This window comes from Anser brachyrhynchus (assembly GCF_964034855.1).
Source record: "Anser brachyrhynchus genome assembly, chromosome: 5".
Classification (NCBI taxonomy): domain Eukaryota; kingdom Metazoa; phylum Chordata; class Aves; order Anseriformes; family Anatidae; genus Anser; species Anser brachyrhynchus.
Window position 1 is genome coordinate 11,737,425 of NC_137699.1, and position 20,999 is coordinate 11,758,423.

At 44.1% G+C, this 20,999-nt stretch overlaps 2 protein-coding genes across 8 annotated transcripts in view; one reads left to right on the forward strand and one right to left on the reverse strand.

Moving 5' to 3' along the window:
* NAV2 (neuron navigator 2) overlaps positions 1–20,999 on the reverse strand; it is a 431,840-nt gene that overhangs the window by 339,947 nt on the left and 70,894 nt on the right. For 2 of the 7 annotated variants that reach the window (XM_080592392.1, XM_080592390.1), the window contains exon 1: positions 1,071–2,719. The exons of 2 other annotated variants lie outside the window; for them this stretch is intronic. Coding sequence is in view for 2 of the 5 variants with exons in the window: in XM_080592398.1 (XP_080448524.1) it covers positions 3,532–3,849 (318 nt within the window). In the remaining 3 variants the exon portion in view is untranslated. Of the gene's footprint in view, positions 1–1,070; positions 2,720–2,759; positions 3,503–3,531; positions 14,961–20,999 lie in introns of those variants that run through there. 3 more of the 7 variants (XM_080592398.1, XM_080592407.1, XM_080592409.1) reach the window with 3 other exon arrangements.
* LOC308195293 (uncharacterized protein) overlaps positions 1–20,999 on the forward strand; it is an 82,410-nt gene that overhangs the window by 34,365 nt on the left and 27,046 nt on the right. The gene's annotated exons all lie outside the window — the stretch shown is intronic.

Genomic DNA, 20,999 nt, shown 5'->3' on the forward strand with positions numbered 1-20,999 from the left:
ACCCAGCTGTACCTCTGTAGAGCAAACACCCAGCTGTACATCTTCTGGACTACACCGTTTGCACATATTCTCAGCAACACTCGGTGCCTTTCAGGTAACTGTGCCCCTTGCCACGAGGAAGCCATGAAAGCACTTCCAGGGAGGCTTGGAGCTGACGATGGATTCTCTTTCCCCCCAGACACGCTGTGCAGTGTGGCACACTTAAGCAGACACAACATTGGGGTCTTTGCATTTCTGCTACATAGACCCAGCAAGTACCCAAACCCTCCATGCCCATCAGTGCCAGGCCACCGTCCGGACACCAAGGTTTTGATTAAATTTTCATCATTTTTTCTTCGGGATTTTTCTTCATTTCGTGTAAGCTAATAGCGAATAAAAATATCTCCAACTTCCAATTTAGCTACTACAAAGGGGACGTCTTAGGAAAGAACACATTTAGTAGCTTTCTGCATTTGTTTGCTATTTTTGCTAGTCATTACTACTCTTTCTAAAAAGTTCCTGCTTAACTTAGCGGGGAGCTCCAATCGTGCCCCTTGGTCTGAGGCTTCGAGGGTTTCCTCAGCACGGGAAGGGTCCCCGCTACCCGTGGGGCATTTCAGGTGTAATACAGCATCACCAGCATCATTTATCATCAGCCTTATGGTCCACAAGAGGACACAATCCTGTAACCATAGAAACGCGCACATTCCCCTGGACATTTTATGCTAGTATATAAAAAAAATAAAAAGAAGAAGAACGAGGCCCGGTTTGCTCTCTCCGCAACATTTCATCTCAATGAGACTTGGTAAGAAAACGTGTTCGTTTTTAACCAGCGCGGTAACTCCCAGCCCCCTGCCTTCTCCCTCTCTCCAGAGGTGAGCACACAAACACAGCACAGCTTTGTGCTTGAGCCCCTTCCTCGTGCTCTTTGCCACCCACCCAGTCAGAGAGCAGGCAGCAAGCGCTGCCCAGCGGGCAACACTGAAAGCCACCACCACGCTCAACACAATTTGTGACTTGTAGAAATGGAAAGGTTGGGGTTTTTCCTCACATAAAGTCCCTCTCCCGACATGCAAGGCATTTTTTAGTACCTTCTATTTTTTCACGGAATCCATAAATCCATCCCTCGACACCGGGTGCAGGGGAGCGAAGGACGCAGCCTCACAGGGAGCGTGCTCCCCATCCTGCTCAGCCCTTTTTTCCTCCACCAACCCAGTGCTTTATTGCAGCCAACCCCAGCTGCATCACGTCAGGGCTCGATTCTGCAACGACTTGGAGATGCAGTAGGTATGACTGCCCCCTGTTAAAATGCTCAAAAAATAGTCTGCTATTCACCAAAGATATAGATAGGTGCATATATGCATTTAATCAGGAAAAACTAACAAATTTTAAAAGCTATTCTGCTATTACCCACGGCCAAGCAGTAAGAGTGAAACCATTTTGACAGACTCTTCAGTTCAGACTGCTGCAGAAGGAGGCTTAGCTATTGTTAAAAAACATCAAATCAGATCTAGGTTACTAACAAAGGTTATTTTGTGGATTTCCACTAAGTGCTTTTTCCTACATACCACATTCTGAAATATTCTCAGCATCCTAAGCGCTGCATGGTCCCTTTAAATCTCTGAAAATTCAAGGTACTCCCTTGGCAAAGGATGAAGTGCTCAGCTCCATACACAATTACACATTTACTGAAATCAGATGCTACAAAGAATAAAATCTCTCTCTCTCCTCTGGCAATAGAATTTAATAATTTTAAATCAGTAAAACATTTTAAAACATTATAAACCATTCCAGCATTTATAACACAGGATTTACCAAGCATATTACTTCCAATTACAGCTAATGATTGATACAAACCTCTAGCCACAGATATTCGTGAAAAACATACATTAGTCAATGCTAATGTCAAGAAATTACGCACAGAAGTGAAAACATTAGAGCTACGAAGCTCCTAGAGGAACTTTAATCACGCCTGTTTGATATTCCCTGCAATATACCGTGCAGCTCTGAATACTCCCATCAATCCCTACACACGTGTGCAAATGCAGCCAACAAGGAACTTGTTAGAGGAAGCCTTGTATCTCATTAGACACGAGAAAATTAGTACAAACAGTTATTTTGTGCATCTCATGAGCTTTATAGTTCTTCCTATTGTCATGGCAGTGTTTCATGAGTACACACTGCACTTCATTTCCTTTTTTATATACAAATAAAACCTCTTTGGCACTCAGGAGCCATTTAGGTATTAAATCTAAAACTATTCACTGGTATTTGGCATTTTTAAACTATTTATTCCATCTTTAAAAAAAAAACAAACAACTGTACAGATTTAGTCCCAAGATGCCTAATCAGTCATTTAAAAAAAAAAAAAGTCTTTTTAATATGAATTAATTATCCTTCCTCAGTAAAGGAGACTGTCTTGCATGTTCAGTGATTAATTCTGGACATCAGGACAAAAGGTGAACTTTTTTTTTCTGTGTTCTATTTTAGATCTACCCATTAGATACACATTTTGGTGCCAAAATGGAAAAAAAGGCCAAGCAGGTATTTTAAACTGTTCAATAAAGTTGAAATGTAATAGCTCATAAAATGCTGACTTATTAAAGTTGCCACCTACAGATTTTCAGCTACTCAAGGGCAACTGCCAAATAGACAAATCTGGCTGCAAAGCACAAACAGCTCTGCTTAGGAAGCTTTATACCAAAGTTTAATCTCTCCTAAAACACCAAATAAGTGATTTTTTTTGTACGGTGACATGGAACCCCCCAGGCCTCACTCACCATGTGCTGCCTCTCTGAGTGCACCCAGCTGGGGATTCCCCCCAAGTCATGCCTCTTCACCTCTGACTTTGGCAAAGGTGCTCGAATTTTAAGCTGCCAGCACACGGGTTTGGTGTAAAAGATGAGTTGAACATTTTGCAGAGGTGCTGGTGATGAGGTAAGCAGTCACGTTTGTCACTGCCATGACTTGTTCAGCAAGTGAAGTTGCTGAGGGCACCACGTAAGCAGGCAACACTGCTGCCACAAGGACCCTACCTGTGATGGAAGAGGATCACTCCTCAGCTAAAAAGAGCCCTCATTTTCTTCTGTGAGCTACTCGGGGATCTCGAGGTACTCGGGGATCAGATTTGACAGTGCTGTCAATCATCTGCCACAAATATTTAAGGCAGTCTTATCGACTGATGAAACTCCTTTGTTTTAGACTTTAAGAGCTGATTAACTCCGTAACAGGTATCAAGAAGTTGCTACATCAGAGAAATGTGCTTTGTGAGGAAAAAAAAACCCACACACACATAGAACCCAAAACACTCAAGCCTAAGAAAAACAAGTTAGGCTGCAAATGCATTACTAAGTGCATCACCAGCTGCAAGCAGCTACACCTGATGTCAGTAACTTCACCCATCGGATTTTGGCCTAAACTTTTGTAGCTTAGGTACCTTGCTTGTTTTCACAGGCTTAACTATACAATGGTATTTTGTATTTTTACATAGACGGCACAAAGTATTTCCCATTTCATAAGCACATAGCGAGCACTGTCTGTGTGATCCACCACCTGAGTGACAGCCTCCTGCGAGCAGCTGCTCCCCATCCCGAGCAGGACCAGGCTCAGCTCACCAACTTTCCCTTCATCATGTAGGAACAGGAAGCCAGCAAGTGGCAAACGCTGAAAGCGAGAATTTCTAAAAGAAGGGGAAAAAAAAAAGAAAGAAAAAAGCAGGTCCAAAGAAGTGAGCATAAGCCTTAAGTTCAAAAACACACCAGGACACCTCAGTATGGGGCATAAAATCAAAGGAAGGAGAGGGGGCTTCATGGACTTAAAGGACAGAGGGAATCGCTGGCACATCTGTTTTCCATCCCTAGTGTCGGTCATTAAGTTTCAAGCTGAGACCAATAACCTGAAATTGATTAAAGCTAACTCCCACAAAACCATCCCCGTATTGAATTAAAAGCACCAAGAAAGGCTGTGAGTTTTGATTGACTTTTGCAAGGTCTAATGGCCTTACTTTTGAAAATATTCTGCCTTTCCCATTTACATCACGTGGCTTCAGCTTCTAGGTGTTGTTTTTTGTTGTAGCTTTTCTATTATTCAGTACTTTTGCACACTGAAGTTATTAACATACCATAATCAAGCCAACTTTATTTATTCCTTTTGGTAAGCAGAATATAAAACATACATGACGAGGAAAAAAAATCCACGACTAACAGGTCATTTCTAGCACTGACTAAAAACTTAATAGATTAGAGAAGGTAGATTTTTACTGCCTCGTCTCAAACAAGTCAGATAACCAGATAATTCAGCAAAAAATATATTTGCCGACAGCCATCACAGACTAACAAAACGCTGGTGAGACAAGTGGCAAGCGCACATACAGCAGACAGGTTTCGGCAGGTCCTGCATGCCCACGACCCCGGCTTCATAGGATCTGTATGTTCACTGTCACTGTAGGTGACTGTGGCAGCTCCACTGAAAGAGCTCGGTTTGCAATCAGATCATTCTCAGGCAAGGAAAAATATAAATCTGTATATATAAAAAACAAAAAGGACTATTCAGCTAATTTAAATGCAGGCATTCAAAATCGAAAGAAAATGGAGTTGAAGCGAAGGTTAAACCAAACAATTAAGTAGTTATGGGCTTCAAAAAAAAAATTGAATTGATGCATTTCACTTCACCAAGACACTGGTGGTTTGTGTTGTATGGACAGAATTCAGCACTATTTTCTTGCTCAAGCGACCACAGTGCATGTACATACCTCAAATATCAAGGTCTAAATACGGTCTAAAATTCACACTTCTTTTTCTATTGTCATGATGACAACGAAGGTGTTACCAGTCCTATATAAACGACTATCTCCAATATTGCTACTTACATAAAATAACTAAAAATACTCTTAACAGTAATGAAGGGTACAGCGATTATGATTGTACAAACACCGTTTTTCACCTTGAGCTGAATAGGAACACAAAACGCAAGGAAAAAGAACTGGGCAAGTATAAAACTTTCATACACTTGTAATCTTCCTGGCTCCAGTTAGCAGTCACAATCTTCTTTCTGTGGCAGTATTTCTGGTTGCTTCTTAACGCACCAAATGATGTCCATGACCTTACTTCATCTTGAAATCAAAGCAACCATAGGGTGTACATACTGCCAGGGTAGGAGGTCACCTGGGACTTCCGTGCGGTATACTAGCCACAAAGCCGTGTCAAAACATTTAACAAGCATTATAAAATGGAAGCTAAACAGCTAGAAGGAAATACTGCTGAGATGAGCAGATGTGACAGTGATCTGGTTATTGTTTTAGCCTGTCAGATGAGTATAGATTTCATAAATGAACTGATCACTCAACATTAAATGGTGACTGGGACGGAAAAGCTTAACTGCCTCTCTCCACGTTCAGCGGTGCTGTTCATGAGTTAAACAACGGGCGAGATCAGAGCAGGGATCTGATGTTTCCATCACTGAGCACCACTGCACTACTCTGGTTCACGCCACTCGAGTCCCAGCTGCCCCAGTCTGTGGGTGTCAGTGCCGTGCTCCGTAGCGCTGAGCACATCTGACACACAGGGATCTTAGTGGCAGGGATCTCAGTGGCAACTTCTGCACCCGAACGCGATGAATATCCAAATACGATGACGAGTGAGGACTGCCTTACCGCCCAGCTGATCCGTGAAATTCCTGGCCAAAGCCAGGACAGAGTAACGTACAATGCTCTAGTTCTGCCCAGCTTCCCCTAACCCCAAGCTGCAGGCACAGCAATGCAGGGCCACCTGCCCCACGGCAACACTGCTGGCATTTTTACATCTCTTAAACTGTGTTTCAAAAGCTGGTGCTGCACGAATAAAAAATATCCTGATATTCATTGAGAACTCACTTAAAGGGATGTCCTGTATGCCAAGTTAAATCCTTACAAGGTAAAGGTGTAATTCCTTTATTTGTTTTCCTTCCAAAGGATCTCTCGGGTATTGTTTAGCCCTAACAATTTCATTCAATTTGCACCTATACACAGCAGTTGCCAGGCGGTTTCAGATGCTTCCTCAAATCTTTGGTTGCAAGCTTTCAACAGGTAATTAAATCCCAGCCCTTGTGCACAACAGCTTATTGAAATAAACTCATAGCACTGGCTTCAGTTACAGGTGATCACAAGTTCTCTGCTATGGCAAAAAAACTCCGAAAATAAGTGACCTAGGGACTGAAAAACTCTGAAACGTAAAGAAAATTGCAACACCCCATCAATTAATTGCCTAAAACTGCAGCAAGAAAAAAAAATCAGTTAGGACAAACTAAATGATGTTGCTTAAGTGTAAGGGAACTTCCTGCAGGAGGACATCAAACACCCATTAACAGAGCTTTCTGAATTGAATCTTGTGATGTTCTGGGATTTTTACACTTAAATTCCTGTTTCTATGATACCTGAGTAGCAGAGAAAGACTGCAAGTGTATGTATGGGCATTTATGGTTCAAAAATGATAGGTCCTTGATTTTTACTTCTTGCTAGTCTTTCAGTCAATCTCGCCTGAAAGGACAACATTCTTCTTTTGATGTCTCAAACTCAGCTCAAGGGAAACACTTCCTGCACTGGGACTGGGGAGCCAAGTGTAAGCAGAAAGGACTGCAGCAAAGCGTGGAGGTTTTTGCAAACTCCTTTTGGAAGATGCATCGTCCTTTGCACCCGATCTGCTCATTTAGATTCAGCTAGTACAAGACATTTACATATCAAATTGGCTTTTTCCCATTAGAAACCTATAGAGCTCTAGTTAATTACCGCTAATGAGAACGGATTTTTACACAGTACCTGTTCATTTACTCTCACGTTTGTGCTACCAGCGCAGCCCCGTTGGGACAGTGACCATCATCAGCCCCCCGAGGAGCACAGCACAACAGCCGTCACCCCGGGTCCCCGTGGCAACACGGCTGTAGCCGCGCTGAGTTGGGTCCTGCGGGGGAATGCAGATGTACACCGGCTCCCGAGGGACTTGCCCATTTAAGTCCCATTAGCGTTCGTGGGAATTACGTGCAGAGCACGAAGGCATCGGAACGAAACCGCCGTGTAAGAGCGAACCCACTGGCAGGAGCAAAAATCAGATGTTTCACATTATTTCCAGTGGGAAGAAGATTGGCTCCCAAGTCAGTTCAATCTACTCACCTGTTTTCACGGGAACAAAAGCTCAAAAGGTCAATGTTGAAAACGGAATATCCCGCTTCTCAGCCAACATTTCTCAACAGAAAAAAAAAAAAAAAGCTTGTTTTTGTGCTCCGCTTCTCCTCTGAGATACTTTTTATCTGGTAGATGTCAAAGCATCTTACAAACACTAGCTCATTAGTCCTCACAATGCTAATGAGTGGTGGCAGCCTACCTCACTTGTGGACAAGAAGAATTTCGCCTCCGTCACCAAGGGACGGTTCCTGGGCCGCCTCCTGATGAAACGCAGACCTGCTGCGGCGGAGAGCATCTCCTTCCCTCCTGAGCTAGGCTGTATGCTTCGTCCGGAATTCAGTCCGGCCGAGAAGACTGAGCACATTAAGCAATATAATGAAATGTCGCTCACGCTACAGTGACAGCTATGACAAAACTCTACATGAGATGGATACCTGACTACACAAATAGCAATTCCGATCGTACAGTCAGCACACCAAGCAGCTCAGTGACGGGTATGTTGCAGGCTCAGAGGAAAACACACAAGTCCTGATGCACAATCGCCTACACCATGGAGCAAGGCTCAAACAGCACTGGAGAAGTTAACCACCTCGTCACGGTGACTTAGACCAAACTAACTCTTCATTTCAAACACGCCACCAAGCTGAAATGCGAACTTCTTTTCCCTCTCACCTCACCGATAGGTGGAGGGGAGCTTTAATATCCAGGCATGTCATTCCTGATAACAAACCAGTAGTCTGCAACAAACGTGTACTTGGTAATGTTTTTGAGAAGTTCAAGTTTTCATTTATTTCCTATTTGTGAAGTCACATTCTCTCTGAATTTATTTTCAAGTAATTGTTTTTAGCTTTTTCCCCATTGTGTCAAAAATTTTTACAGTAGGACCCAGCATTTCAAAACCAATTACAGTAAAACTACTCCCTGAGCTGCACTTAAGCCATAGGTTCCCATCACAAAGAGCTCACAGCAGTAACACCGGTACAGGAGGTGGGTGGCCTGCCTTCACCTGCCCCTCTCCCCTCGCCCTACCATAGCCCCCGCGGGGCCGTGCTCCCGATCCAACGTCCCGTGGGCTCCCCGATGCCACGCGTGGCCATGCTAAGAAGATGGTGTATCACCATCTCATACCAGGACCGTTTTCAGCTGCAGCTGAACATTTTTAATACCGAAATTACGTTTTTAGTGTCAGTAGCTTTTAAGGCTCCAGTAATCTGCTCTTCAGCTGCAATTTAGCATTTAAGCGCTACACAGTTCCTGCACCAATGCAGGTTACTTACACGCAATCTAATCTTCCTCCTTTTCAGTTTCCCAAAGTCTCCTTATTATTTTTTCAGTAACACAAAGAGGCATAAAGGCAAGAGAGGCCTTAACGATAAACAGTTTCGGAGCAGCTGACTCAATTGGTTTACAAGAATCGATGTAGTTAAATGAGAACAACTCCCTGGTGAACATGGAGATTAAACAATAGCGGTGTAAAAGGAAAAAAAAAAACACCTCTTGCTCTTCATGCACGTGGACTGCCGGTAGTGCTACTCAGGCAGTGAATGACAGCTCCGAATCTTTTTCCTTATATTTCTTCATGACCGTCTCTGGCACAGTGCCTTGCCCTTGGCTAGGAGGAGGGCAGTGCAGCTGAGGGAAGAGACGTCTGCAAAGATGGGCTCAGCTGCAAGGAGCTGGCTCTTCTTCTGAGCACAATGCCAGTAGCCAAGATCCAAACTCAAACCAGGAAAACACGATGATCCTTTCTCTCCTTGTATACAAGACCGCCCTAACATCCGTGATCATGGGAGCCCGGTCTGGATTTTGATATTCTGCGGCTTTCCACGGACATCACAGCTTCCGGATCCTGTTAAACCACGTGCACCCAGAAGATGCACACAAACTACCTGAAAACACTACTTTCAGTCTTTCTTTCAGAGAAAAAGACAAGCCATCAGACTGAAGCGTCACCAGGCTGAATTGGGTCTTTGGGCTGCCTTCCTCCACCAGCACCATGTGGGCCCACTGCATTTAAGGCACGGCCGGATTCATTTCATGTGGTCAATTATGAAAGATTTCAGATTAGAGTTTTTAAGCCATGTCACACTATCGCCAGGAACTACGCTTAAGGGTATTGTATCTAAGACAAATTACAACAAAAGTTGCGAGGATAAACCTTCAGCCATGAACAGATATATTGGCTGAAGTCTCCACTGATGTGCTTGCACTGATGGGCAATAATTACAGTTCACAGTTGCTAAGAGGCTTCTAACAAACCTCTCCAAGTAATTAATCATAATTAACATAACCTTAGCTATGTTTCAAGCTTCTGGTCCTCAGCTCATTATTTATGGGCCTTTCAAAATCGTTCCAGTACATTAATTTTTCTATTTTTAAGCAAATCTATAAGAAGAGCCTAGCAAATGCTAAAAGAATTACACTTTCCAGGTTATAAATGTAGGTAATGTGCATGCACATTAATAGCTTAGACTTTTTTTTAATGCAGTATTAAGTCATTAATTTATGGTCTACAGAAATGATTAGAATCAAGCAGGACCTACTTCATAAAGGAGATATTATGGACACTTAAAAGCTGCAGAATTTACAGACAGTGAAGAATCTGAAAAACGTAACAGGCATTTAAAGTATTTTGTGTACTTGTTAGCATTAATAATAATTTCACATTGCTACAGATGCACATTTTTCTGAACACTTCAAACTTTTTTACCTCGCTTTCAGTTGAAAGGTATAATAAAGTTAGAAAAATACATCTAAAATGAGGTCAATTTGATACGGAAGTACAGAAAGAAATGTAAGGATGCTCAAGTCAAAAATCAGCAAAATATAGATATTTCAGATTCAGATAACTTTGTTTTGTTTTAATTCCCTCTTCAATTTAATCAGGTTTGTCATTTTGGCATGCCTGTAGCACAAACTGCCTGCAGTACTGCATGACAACAACCAAACCGGCCATGCCCGATTTGTAAGGCTATGCACAACGTGTAAGGCTATGCACACATTGAGTTATCAGCAAAGCGAGCCTGCTCATTCAGTACAGCAAAGCCAGTGCAAGAAGGCAACCAAGGCAGAGGAAAGCCGGTCCCAAACCGTAGTGCCGTGTTAGCAGCACACAAGCAGCTGCTGGAGGTGAGATAGGACCTGCTTCCCCAGGGCTACTTTGGAGTATGAAGATTTAGCCGTAAGTGGAAGGTGCTAAAACAAGGAGCAGGCACCCTTCCCCCAGCTGGTCCATAGAGAGCATCCCTCCATCAGCTCCCACGGCAGCAGTGGAGGTATACCTACGCATTACAAGTTGTCACGGCCTCATAACTGAAAAATACTAAGCGATCTTCCCAGTCCATAAAGCCCATAGGTAAGGTGAATTCCTAGCTCCTTTTTAAATTAGAAACGTGTAGAAATGCATTCATTAATAGGAAACGAGGAGAGATTACTGGCCAAAAAGGAGCAGTCAGTCATAACTTTTGTTAACAGGACTAAGCAGAGGTCCTGACCCGTAACTCCTCTTAGAGCTCCTATTCAAGCAGCCAAACGGTCCCTAGAGGCATTTGAAGAACAGGGTGGCTAAATCAGGCAGCACAGTTTATCGCAGAATAACAAAACACAATTAAACCCTTTGTCTTCCAAGACTACAAAGAAGGGTGCAGTTCTGAGAGCGAAAGGCCTTAATATGCTTTGTAAGGCAGACTTTTCAGCAGAATCTGGCTATTAGCCAGCATCTATCTGTGTCACTTTTTAAAGATAATCTGGTTAAACAGCTACATCTTTCCTTATTATGTTTTTTGTTTCCACTATACACATGAAAATTAGCTTAGAGCCTGAGAGGGCTAATTTACATATTTAGGGATATGTTTTATCATTGTGTGCAGATAGGATTTGCAGTCCTTGCTGAATGTGTTGTGTTACCAACCCTCTGGCTTTTCTCTGCCCAGAGAAAGAAAAAAAAGGGCATTTGCATCATGTTAGCAGAGAACATAGCCCAGCTTTTTGTCGGAAGAAAAAAAGCCTTGAATTATCACCCCTCTCTAATAAAGCCAGGGAAAATTGAAGCATAATAGATGCTGAGAGCAAATTTTTCCCAACACCAATAAAATGGTAGGAAGAAGTACTGACTTCTATCCTCTCATTTTCAGGTCACTGTCTTTGAGATTGGGCTCTTGTGAATGTGATGTGAATCCAACATGAAAGAAGCACAGCATAAAATTTTTTCACCACAATGGTAGGTGTTTGTAACTGTAAATAAAAATGGATAATTTGCACAAATCATGTTGTCAATCATGTCAGTAGCAGCAGCAAGCGTTCTGCATCTATCACAATTGTACTTGGTGCCTACCTTCAGGCAAAGCTTTGAGAAGCGGGTCTGAGATCTAAAATTGCAAAGCACCAGTGTATATTTACCTCTCCTGGAGAGAAAAAAAGACTTAGGGGAATAAAACATAAGAAACCCTGTCTTAGCGCTATTCCAGTCTATCTATTTGAAGAGGGAAGTAAAGAAGCAATTCTAGGATATTGATATATTACCACCAATTTACATCATTTAGTATCTGTGGCAGAGAAGAAGGAAAAGGTCCTGATAAAAGGTAATAATGGAAGAAAGTATTAACAGAAATAGCATTTAAAAATATGAATATAGTTTGCAATCCTGCTAAACAGAATGGCCTATCAAATTCAGCAGTGCACTCCATTGGACCAAATGGCATCTCAGCCTATGAAAGGGGCTATGATCCCATCACCAGTGCACCCTGTTATATCTAGGTGTCACTGCAATATCAGGCTGTTAGTGTTTTTTATATACACCCACATAAAGTATTAAATGGCATTAAATTGGTACTTTTTACATATACACATACACGTGATTAAGCAAAATGCCTGTGTACATGTACTGCTATAAAAATGCCACCGTCAGAGTAACTTAACCTACACTGAAGTTAACATGACAAGACACAAGCACTAGGAGAGCAGCATCTTTTTTTGGGAAAGGAAAACTGAAAGAAGAAGAAGCAGTTTTTACCTTGACTGTATACGCCTGTTAGGCTGGCAGAAAACAGTAACAACATTCCTAGAAAGTCTGTAGCACAAATATTCCAGCTTGTTCGATTAGGAGCAAAAGTACAAACCTCCCATATTCCTATAGAAGTCAACGGAGCTGTGGCTTCCATGAAATCCTGCATGACGCTGTACTTGTGGACTCTGCAAAGTCTCACGTGACAATTAGCTTATTCCGCACCTAAGAAACTGAAGCTCCAGAAGCTGCTGAAACATGAGTGTCAGGAATCGGAGAAGCTGCCAGGTACAGGTGCAGGCAGTAACCCGGGACCCTTGCAGGCTTGTGCCTGGGTTTTGTCAGAATCTTACTGCAGCCAAACAGGTTCAACAAAACTCCACAATTCTCAGAAATCAACACATTCTGTCATGATGAAGTTACGGGTGGATTTTTCATCCTCCTCTCCAAATACCTGCCATAAGACCCAGCAGCCCAGCTTTCTCTGCAAACTTTGCATTTGGTGGAGCATCTCCAGCTGGCACCTGGCAGCAACTCCAGGTTCAAGACATGAGGGCTATTTGTTAAGTTTTGTTTCTCAGTAAGTCGTATTTCATGCATTCTTACTGTAAGATTAATAAAATAATAGTAGAATGCAAGAGTTCAGTCACCATGATGATTTAATGTACATACCTGGAGGCATAAATATAAGCAGTTAAATCCACCCATCTGAAACGCGCCTGAAAGTTATGCCGACTGCCACCAAGCACACAACTTCAAGTTCATGCAACATCTAACGCTGAAAATACTGGCAACAGTATTAAAAGACAAGAAATATTAGTATTTATTTATACAGTTTGATCCTGCATGTCAAATGTTATCGTTTAAAATACCACTGAGTCCCCTCTACATTACTTTTTTCCAGTTCCATACTGATATGAAAAACTTAGCCAGGGAACAGGTCAGTAGTAAGCAATTCCCACATGTAGAGTTTAATCACCCAATTCTGTTGACTAGTTTTACTATGCCATCCCATTTCCTAATTCTATTTGCTTTCCCGCTGTGAAAATTCATAGACTAGTAGGCTTCTCCATCTCTGCTAACGAGTATTTTATTTTTAAGATCTTACTTAAATACAATTACTGTGTCTGATTCAGTGCTTTTCACTCAGTTATTAAATACATTATTTGAAAACCTAAGTTACATAGGAAGTACCTTTCAAGTTTTAAAATTAGAAGGCGGCTAAGGCCAAAAATGAGGCAAAACTAAATATTAACTGATAGAGAGGGGGTGAAATGTGGCTTGCTTTAGCTTCAAAAACTAAGATTGGTTCACATTAAAACCCAGGACAGGGGTAAAAACAACAATTTCACTAACAAAGATCACTTATGTTCCTATGAATGTTTTACCAAATCCACCAGCAACACAGCATCAAAAGACAATTAATCTCTCTAACCTCTTCTTCAAAAACATGTATATACACAGATATACAAAAAGAAGAGGTAGCTGACAGTCCCAAAGCTACAACAGCTAAAACACCTGTCAATAAAAATTAAATTTAACAATAATATCAGCTATGGTTCCTTTGACTGCAGATACAAAGGAGCGTAAGATTTACAAATACTCTAGGTTAACATTATTTCCAGCTGTGTCTTGCTACTTGCAGTGGCAAAATGAATTTAAACCATATATTTTGGGCGACATCCAAAATACAGTGTTATAATTAGAGGCAAGAACATCCTGTCCAGACAAATAAAATAAAAGGTATCCAGAGGAATAATGCTGGAGGGATTACACACAGCGGCACAGCTGAAAAGGGAGGGTGGAGGAGGACCCGCTGAAGGGTGATGAATACTGGAACACAGCTACAATTTGTGATAACATTTAACCCTTTGCCCTCAATTTAGAAGCTCTAAGACATTAAATGAATACCAATATGTCAATAACCTAGGACAAACACAAGCTCGGAGAGAACACAACCCCTCCGCCTAACAGCATCCCTCTTTGTCTTCCAGCTCACGGGAGAAGCCCCAGACTCAGAAGGCTGCAACCCGCAGCCGAAAGCTGCCGGGGCAGCCAGCACCTGCAGCAGAGGCTCATCTGCTCTCCTCTCGCCCTGCGCAGCTGCCCCGCAGGTCACCGTGCTTGAAAGGTCCGTCCACAAGCGCCGAGGCAGTATCTGTCACTGCTGCAGCTGTGTGGTGAAGTGGTTGGCGTGGATAAAATAATTCCCTCCTAGGGAAGGATTTATACAATATGCCAGACATTAAACAAACACACGCAGCTACTAGTTTGAGATTATAAATTCATTCACCTACAGACAACAGCTAGGTAAAAGGCAGTCTAGTTTTCCTTCACTTTCCCAACAGAGAGATAACAGAATTTGTTCAATTCAGGACCACAATGCTGGAAAGAAGTTTTCAGGACAACACACTGGTGGGAATTAAGGTGGAAACATCAGTACGCAAAACGGAGTCCAAAACAGTGTGGTGGTTTTACGCGGGTGGGTGGCCGAGCTCCACCTCAGCCACTCTCTCACTCCCCCTCCTCAAAGGGAAAGGGGGAGAAAACGCGATGCAAAGGGCTCAAGGGTTGAGATAAGGATGGGGAGATTGCTCAAGAATTGTTCTGACGGGCAAAACACACTCTATAACAGTGTCTATAGCACTTTGTCTCTGCCGCTCCTTCACTGTCACTCTCTTCCCCTGTGCTGTGGGGTCCCTCCCACGGGATGCCGTCCTTCCCAAACTGATCCTGCAGGGTCTGCCCACAGGCAGCAGCTCTTCAAGGACTGCTCCAGATATGGCTCCGTACCACGGGGTCCATCCCCCCAGGAGCAAACTGCTCCAGCACGGGTCCCCCACTGGCGGCAGCTCCCCCCAGACCCCCTGCTCCTGCGGGGGCTCTCCATGGGCCGCAGCCTCCTCCAGGCCACATCCACCTGCTCCACCGGGGGCTCCTCCACGGGGGGGCTGCAGCGTGGAGATCTGCTCCGTGTGGGACCCATGGGTGCAGGGGGACAGCCTGCTCCACCAGGGGCCTCTCCACAGGCTGCAGGGGAGCTTCTGCTCCGGCACCTGGAGCACCTCTCCCGCTCCTTCTGCACTGACCTTGGTGCCTGCAAGGCTGTTCCTCACTCCTCTCACTCTCTCCCAGCTGCTGTGTAGCAGCTTTCTTTTTCCCCCTGTCTTAAATATGCTCTCACAAAGGCTCAAACAACATCGCTTATTGACTTGGCTCTGGTCAGCAGACCCTTACCTAACATGGGGCAGCTTCTAGGTTTTTCTCACAGAAGCCACCCCTATGGCCCCCTGCTACCAAAACCTTGCCACATAAACACCCTACAAACAGGGAAAAGTTAAGTGTTGCATTCCCTTTAAGATCCCCATGAGTAAAATTGCTAACACCTCCAATATCCATTACGCTAACCATTTGGCCTGCAAAACCCTCTGAGGAAGGGACGCTGCCAAATCTCTGCTTCCAAACATGACTACTGTGAGCTACGTAAGCCTCCATCCTGCCACTGCTCCAGTGCTGCCGGCAGAGGTGCACGTCTTCTCGTGTCCTGCTCGGCTCCACCTTTCATGTAACATACACGAAATTGCTTAGTTTTTCAAGTGTGCCTTAATGCTGCATGCACTGGGCTGCCCGATCTGTGATGCTGTAGCAGGCCAGGTGGTCTTAGCATCTCCTTTGCCATTAGTGAGTGGGAAGGGAAGGAGACCGAGAAGTGCCGTTGTGGTGCGGACACCAGCAAACCCTTACCCAGATCCTGCACCCAGGGAGGCTGCCCAAGGCAGAAACCAGGGCTTGGCTATGAAACCAGGGAGACGGGGAGGAAAGTCGTCTTTGTTTGATCACAGCTGAGAAGAGTCCAAACTGAGAGACCTCGTCCTACTCTCACCTCACCGTGACACACCCAGCCCAGAGCACAGCCAGGCTGCGCTCGCTGCTGCGCACCTGAGGCAGGCACCATGTTGTGCAACGGCTTAATCACCAGCAGCAATTTGCTCCTTATCACTCCCAATGCCGTGCATTTCTTCAAGCTGCCTTGCCCTGCCATTCGAGGGCTACATTTTATTTCCAGCTCAAATTAAAGGCTGCCGAAATCCATCATGGTCTCGCCTCCCCGCATGAGGAGTCAGCTCTTATCTCGCAGTGGGGGGAAGTGAAAATGGGCTCGGTTGCCTAGAAACCTGAATGAGCATCTTTAAGCGAAAAGCAACTTCTGGGCTGTCAGTGCAGGTGCAGAGAGTCCAGGCGAGGTGAGGGGATGGTGCCAGCCTCTGCACCTTTCACCTCTACTCTGGACTGGGAGACCCCTTCCTGAGCAGAACTACAGGTAAACAGACACTGGCCTAAAAGTGACCTGATTTAAGATTTTTAAGCCATGTGGTTGTAGGTGCTGCTGCAGAGCATCAGTCCCTGGGTCAGGAAGGGCCCTTCCTATCGGGCCACAAGGGTTTGAGCAGCTCACACCCACATGGAGGCCTTCATTCACTTAGTTCTGTGCTTGGCACCACAGGCACCTGCTCACTGAAAGGGAATCCAAGAATGAGCTGAAGACACATCAAGAGGGTGTACAATAACAACGTATTACATACAGCGTTATTCATCCTACAGAAAGCATGGGCTGGGTTGCCCTGCCCTCAGAAAGAATGAATTACATTTGTACTTATGCAGAAATCCAACCTATTTGTCATATGAAATATAGATACATATATGTATACATGCACACTTCTAAATTACAGCATTTCCTACGTATGTACTGAGAATGTTTTCTTTTAATTTACAAAGAAACCCATGATTAATAGTGTTCTAAGAGAAGTCTTTCATGAAATTTGGTATTAGATCTCCAATCTGTTCCTATGAAAGATGTTTCTGCTAATGAAGGGAAGATCTTCAAGATATGCCTATAATTAATGTACATCATATCCTGCATATTGGTTATGTTGATAGCTACGTCATGAAAGAATCTGAAAAACAGTAATTTGAACATTAGCTGAATTTTGAGACTACCAATAGTAAAGGCTAAAAGCAAACAGTGAAAGACAGTGAAGTACCAAGGCAAAGAGCTTGCCCATGAAGAGTTTTCCAAGCTGAGACTCCAACTCCTTGAGCAGCTCTTGCTGAACGACTGGATGGCACGGCCCTCCTGCACCGAGGGTTTTCCAAAGGGCGCTGAGCCACGCTGTGACTGCACCTTCCATGCCAGGAAGCCAGGTACATGGAAATAACTGATTTGATTTTGCTATGTATCCATTAAAATGGGTGCAAGATGTATTACGCTTCTACTGAGTTAACAACATTACAAGCAGCTATCAATAGCTACAATCAAACCGTCTGTGCTTTGTCAATCAAAGCACGTCAACTATGACTAGCTATAATCAAACCATCCTTTGCATACAGGATTTTATATGAAAATAAGTATATTGAATTCTAGAGTCATTACTGTGTTTATATTTATCTTGGAAAACAAAGAAATTGACCTCAGTCTGCACAAACCTTAGTACCCCTCCCATTCAAACAACAGTATTTATTTCCCTATCTTGCAAAAACACCAAGGGTTCTGCAGCCTTCAGTTGTTACAGTGAGTGATCAAACAACGCTCAGGCAAAAAGGAAGAATTCATCAGCGCAACCAGGAGTTCTGTCCTGCTCCCTCTTCTTGCTGTACCCCCTTTTTGGGTTGTCACTGCTAGCACCTACCACGCACCCCGAACATTCAATATTAACGCAGCCATCAGTGCCCTGACGAAGCAGTCACAATACAAGAAAACTTAAAGCAAGGGCCCTGTTCTGACACTTATTTCATGTTCAGCTATCCCTGTCTCAATTTACACCTAATTTAAAATCATCTGCTTGACACGCCGGGTCACGTCGGGAAGCAAGCAAGCTCATTCCCAAGTCCTGGCCCCAGACAAAGACGAAATAAATCCCGCTGCTGGCTAGCCCACCTCACTACCCACCGAACTCCAGGCACAGAACCATCTGCACTTTCCCCCAGACGTGAGAGGGACACGAGCACAAGCAGCTGGAAGCGAGCAGCACGTCCTAGCACACGGGTGTGCGGGAGCCGGCCGGCAGCTCCAGCCCCAGCTGCACTGAGCCGTGCCCCCAGCTTCCTCCCCCGGGACCACGTTATCAGCGCATTACCAGCCAAGGAGGTGAAAACAAGGGAACGGGACTGGGAAGTGAAGGAGGCAGAAATCAAATGAAAAATACACGGCAGCTGGTCAGTGAGACTCGATTTTCAAATCTAATCTCAGTTTGTGCAGTCAATGGGGGAGAAATGCCACAATTTGCATGACAAGAGCCAAGTGAACTGAATAGTGGCAAATCAATTCTGTGAGAGAAGATAAAGCAGAATATACCTAATATATTAGCAGCAAGGTAGAATTCAATTCCCATAATGTCTGAAGATATTGATTAAAACCGACACTTTTGTATTATTATTATTATTATCATTCCTCTTCCACTTAGGACTTGGAAACAACTGAGCCATATAAAGATGCAGTTGTCTTCTACAAATGGAAACATACTTCGCTGTTCAAGAAAATAATGTAAAGTCCACATCCATTAGAAGTAACAGCCCTAGAAAATGTTAGACCTGGGCATTTCAGCATGTTACAAGGAATTGTGCTCACTTGGGCGCAGGTGTGGATTCAGTGGCTTTAATTTGTACCTATCAGTAGAGAAGTGAACAGTATAGCTGAAAGGAAATATTAGTTCTTATTTGCCTTGTAGTTAATCAGGTAACACTGTAACTCTGACTTCCTTCCCACTTATTCAGATATGAGTGTCAATGTTGACTTGCTGCTGAATTGAATAACTTTCATAATCACTACTGGGTTTAATATTAAAATATTCTCAAATTGGGCACTTGTCTTCTATAATTGAAAACAACATTAGCTCTAACAAAATCCTTCTTCGCCTCGCTTGGTCATTACCTCATTAAATAATTTCATTTTTAAAGAAGATGTTCCAGCTGCATGAGCCTCGCTGATCTGACAAGGTAGGCATGTTGAGGACACAAAAAAATAAAGTACCTACCTGTGATGTTGCTGCCTGCCACTAAGCAAAAGGTAATTGAAAAGAAAAAAACACCCAGTTAGGCATGCTGAGAAGTCCACATTGCTTTTTTTGTACAGTGCATGTCTTCATACTTATTAGAGACAAAGACTGAGGGAAGCTCAGCCAGTGCCGGCGCTGTTTATGTCACGTAATCTATTCAGTGCAGCACTAGAAAAGGATAGTCAACACATCTGAACCTCATCAATGCCAAATCCTCTGACATTGTTACCAACCCAAAGAGAAACCCCTGGGTCCCACTTTCAGCGCAGCAGATTTCAAGGCAGCCTTTCCCTGCGAGGCGCAGAAGCCAGCCAGGAGCTCCACCGGCTCCTCCTCGAACCCTCCGCACCTCCACGGGCCTGCACGCGGCACCGGCCTCACGGTGGGCAGCGACCTGCCACCGCATGGCCCCAAGGAAGGCGGCCCGTCGCGCTCACAATTTGGGGGAGGCCCGCGGAGCTGAGGGATGCTGAAGGTCCCGGCTGTGTCTCAGCGGTAGCGGGGTCCCCCTGGGGTTGGGCAGGCCCCTGGCAGCTCACGCAGATCCCAGACATGGCGGCGTCCAAACCTGACCCGTACACTAACATTTTCTTCAGCGGGCATCAGACTTGTGTTCATATGTACTAGTCTCCGTAACCAACTTGAGATGGAGGCAACGCTTGCTCCCTAAAGTGGAATTATATCTTTATCTGCACTGTAGCATATTATGCCGCGTAATTTTTACAGCAGTTCTGCTGTCACAATCATGAGAGGAAACAAGTATTCTGGATTTAACGATGAGGATAAGGGGGAAAAAACAGAACAAAACAAGTACAAGCACATGTCAGCAGCAGGGCACTGAGCCCAGTTCCCGTACCCAAAAGTCAATGCATGATCGGGTTTTGAATAAAAAAGACTGTTTTCCCAGTTTGCTTCTGATAGTTCCTTTGGGAAATAAACCTTCACAAAATTATTCCTCAGGTTTTTTGTTTGTTTTGTTAATTAATAGTGCAAGGTTTATCTCACTCTGGTTGCTGAATGGAAGCTCAATCTCAAAAAGACGTACCAAGATTTTTTCATTATTATTTTTTCAATACATAGCAAAAAATCTATAAATACATGGTCTAAAATTTGGTTATCATGACAATGTAATTATGTGGTCCTGCCTTTAAACTGATTCAGAAACAGCTTGAAGTACACATTGCAGCAATTCAGATCACAGTATCACAGATTTCTAGGTTGGAAGAGACCTCAAGATCATCGAGTCCAACCTTCGACCTAACACTAAGTACTCCACTAAACCATATCGCTAAGCTCTACATCTAAACGTCTTTTAAAGACCTCCAGGGATGGTGACTCCACCACCTCCCTGGGCAGCCCGTTCCAATGCTTAATAACCCTTTCGGTAAAGAAGTACTTCCTAACATCCAACCTAAAACTCCCCTGTCGCAACTTTCGCCCATCCCCCCTCGTCCTGTCACCAGGCACGTAGGAGAACAGACCAACCCCCACCTCTTTACAGCCTCCTTTAAGGTAACTGTAGAGAGCGATAAGGTCGCCCCTGAGCCTCCTCTTCTCCAGGCTGAACAAGCCCAGCTCCCTCAGCCGCTCCTCGTAAGACTTGTTCTCCAGACCCCTCACCAGCTTGGTCGCCCTTCTCTGGACTCGCTCGAGCACGTCCATGTCCTTCTTGTAGCGAGGGGCCCAAAACTGAACACAGTACTCGAGGTGCGGCCTCACCAGAGCGGAGTACAGGGGGACAATCACCTCCCTAGACCTGCTGGCCACACTGCTTCTTATGCAGGCCAGGATGCTGTTGGCCTTCTTGGCCACC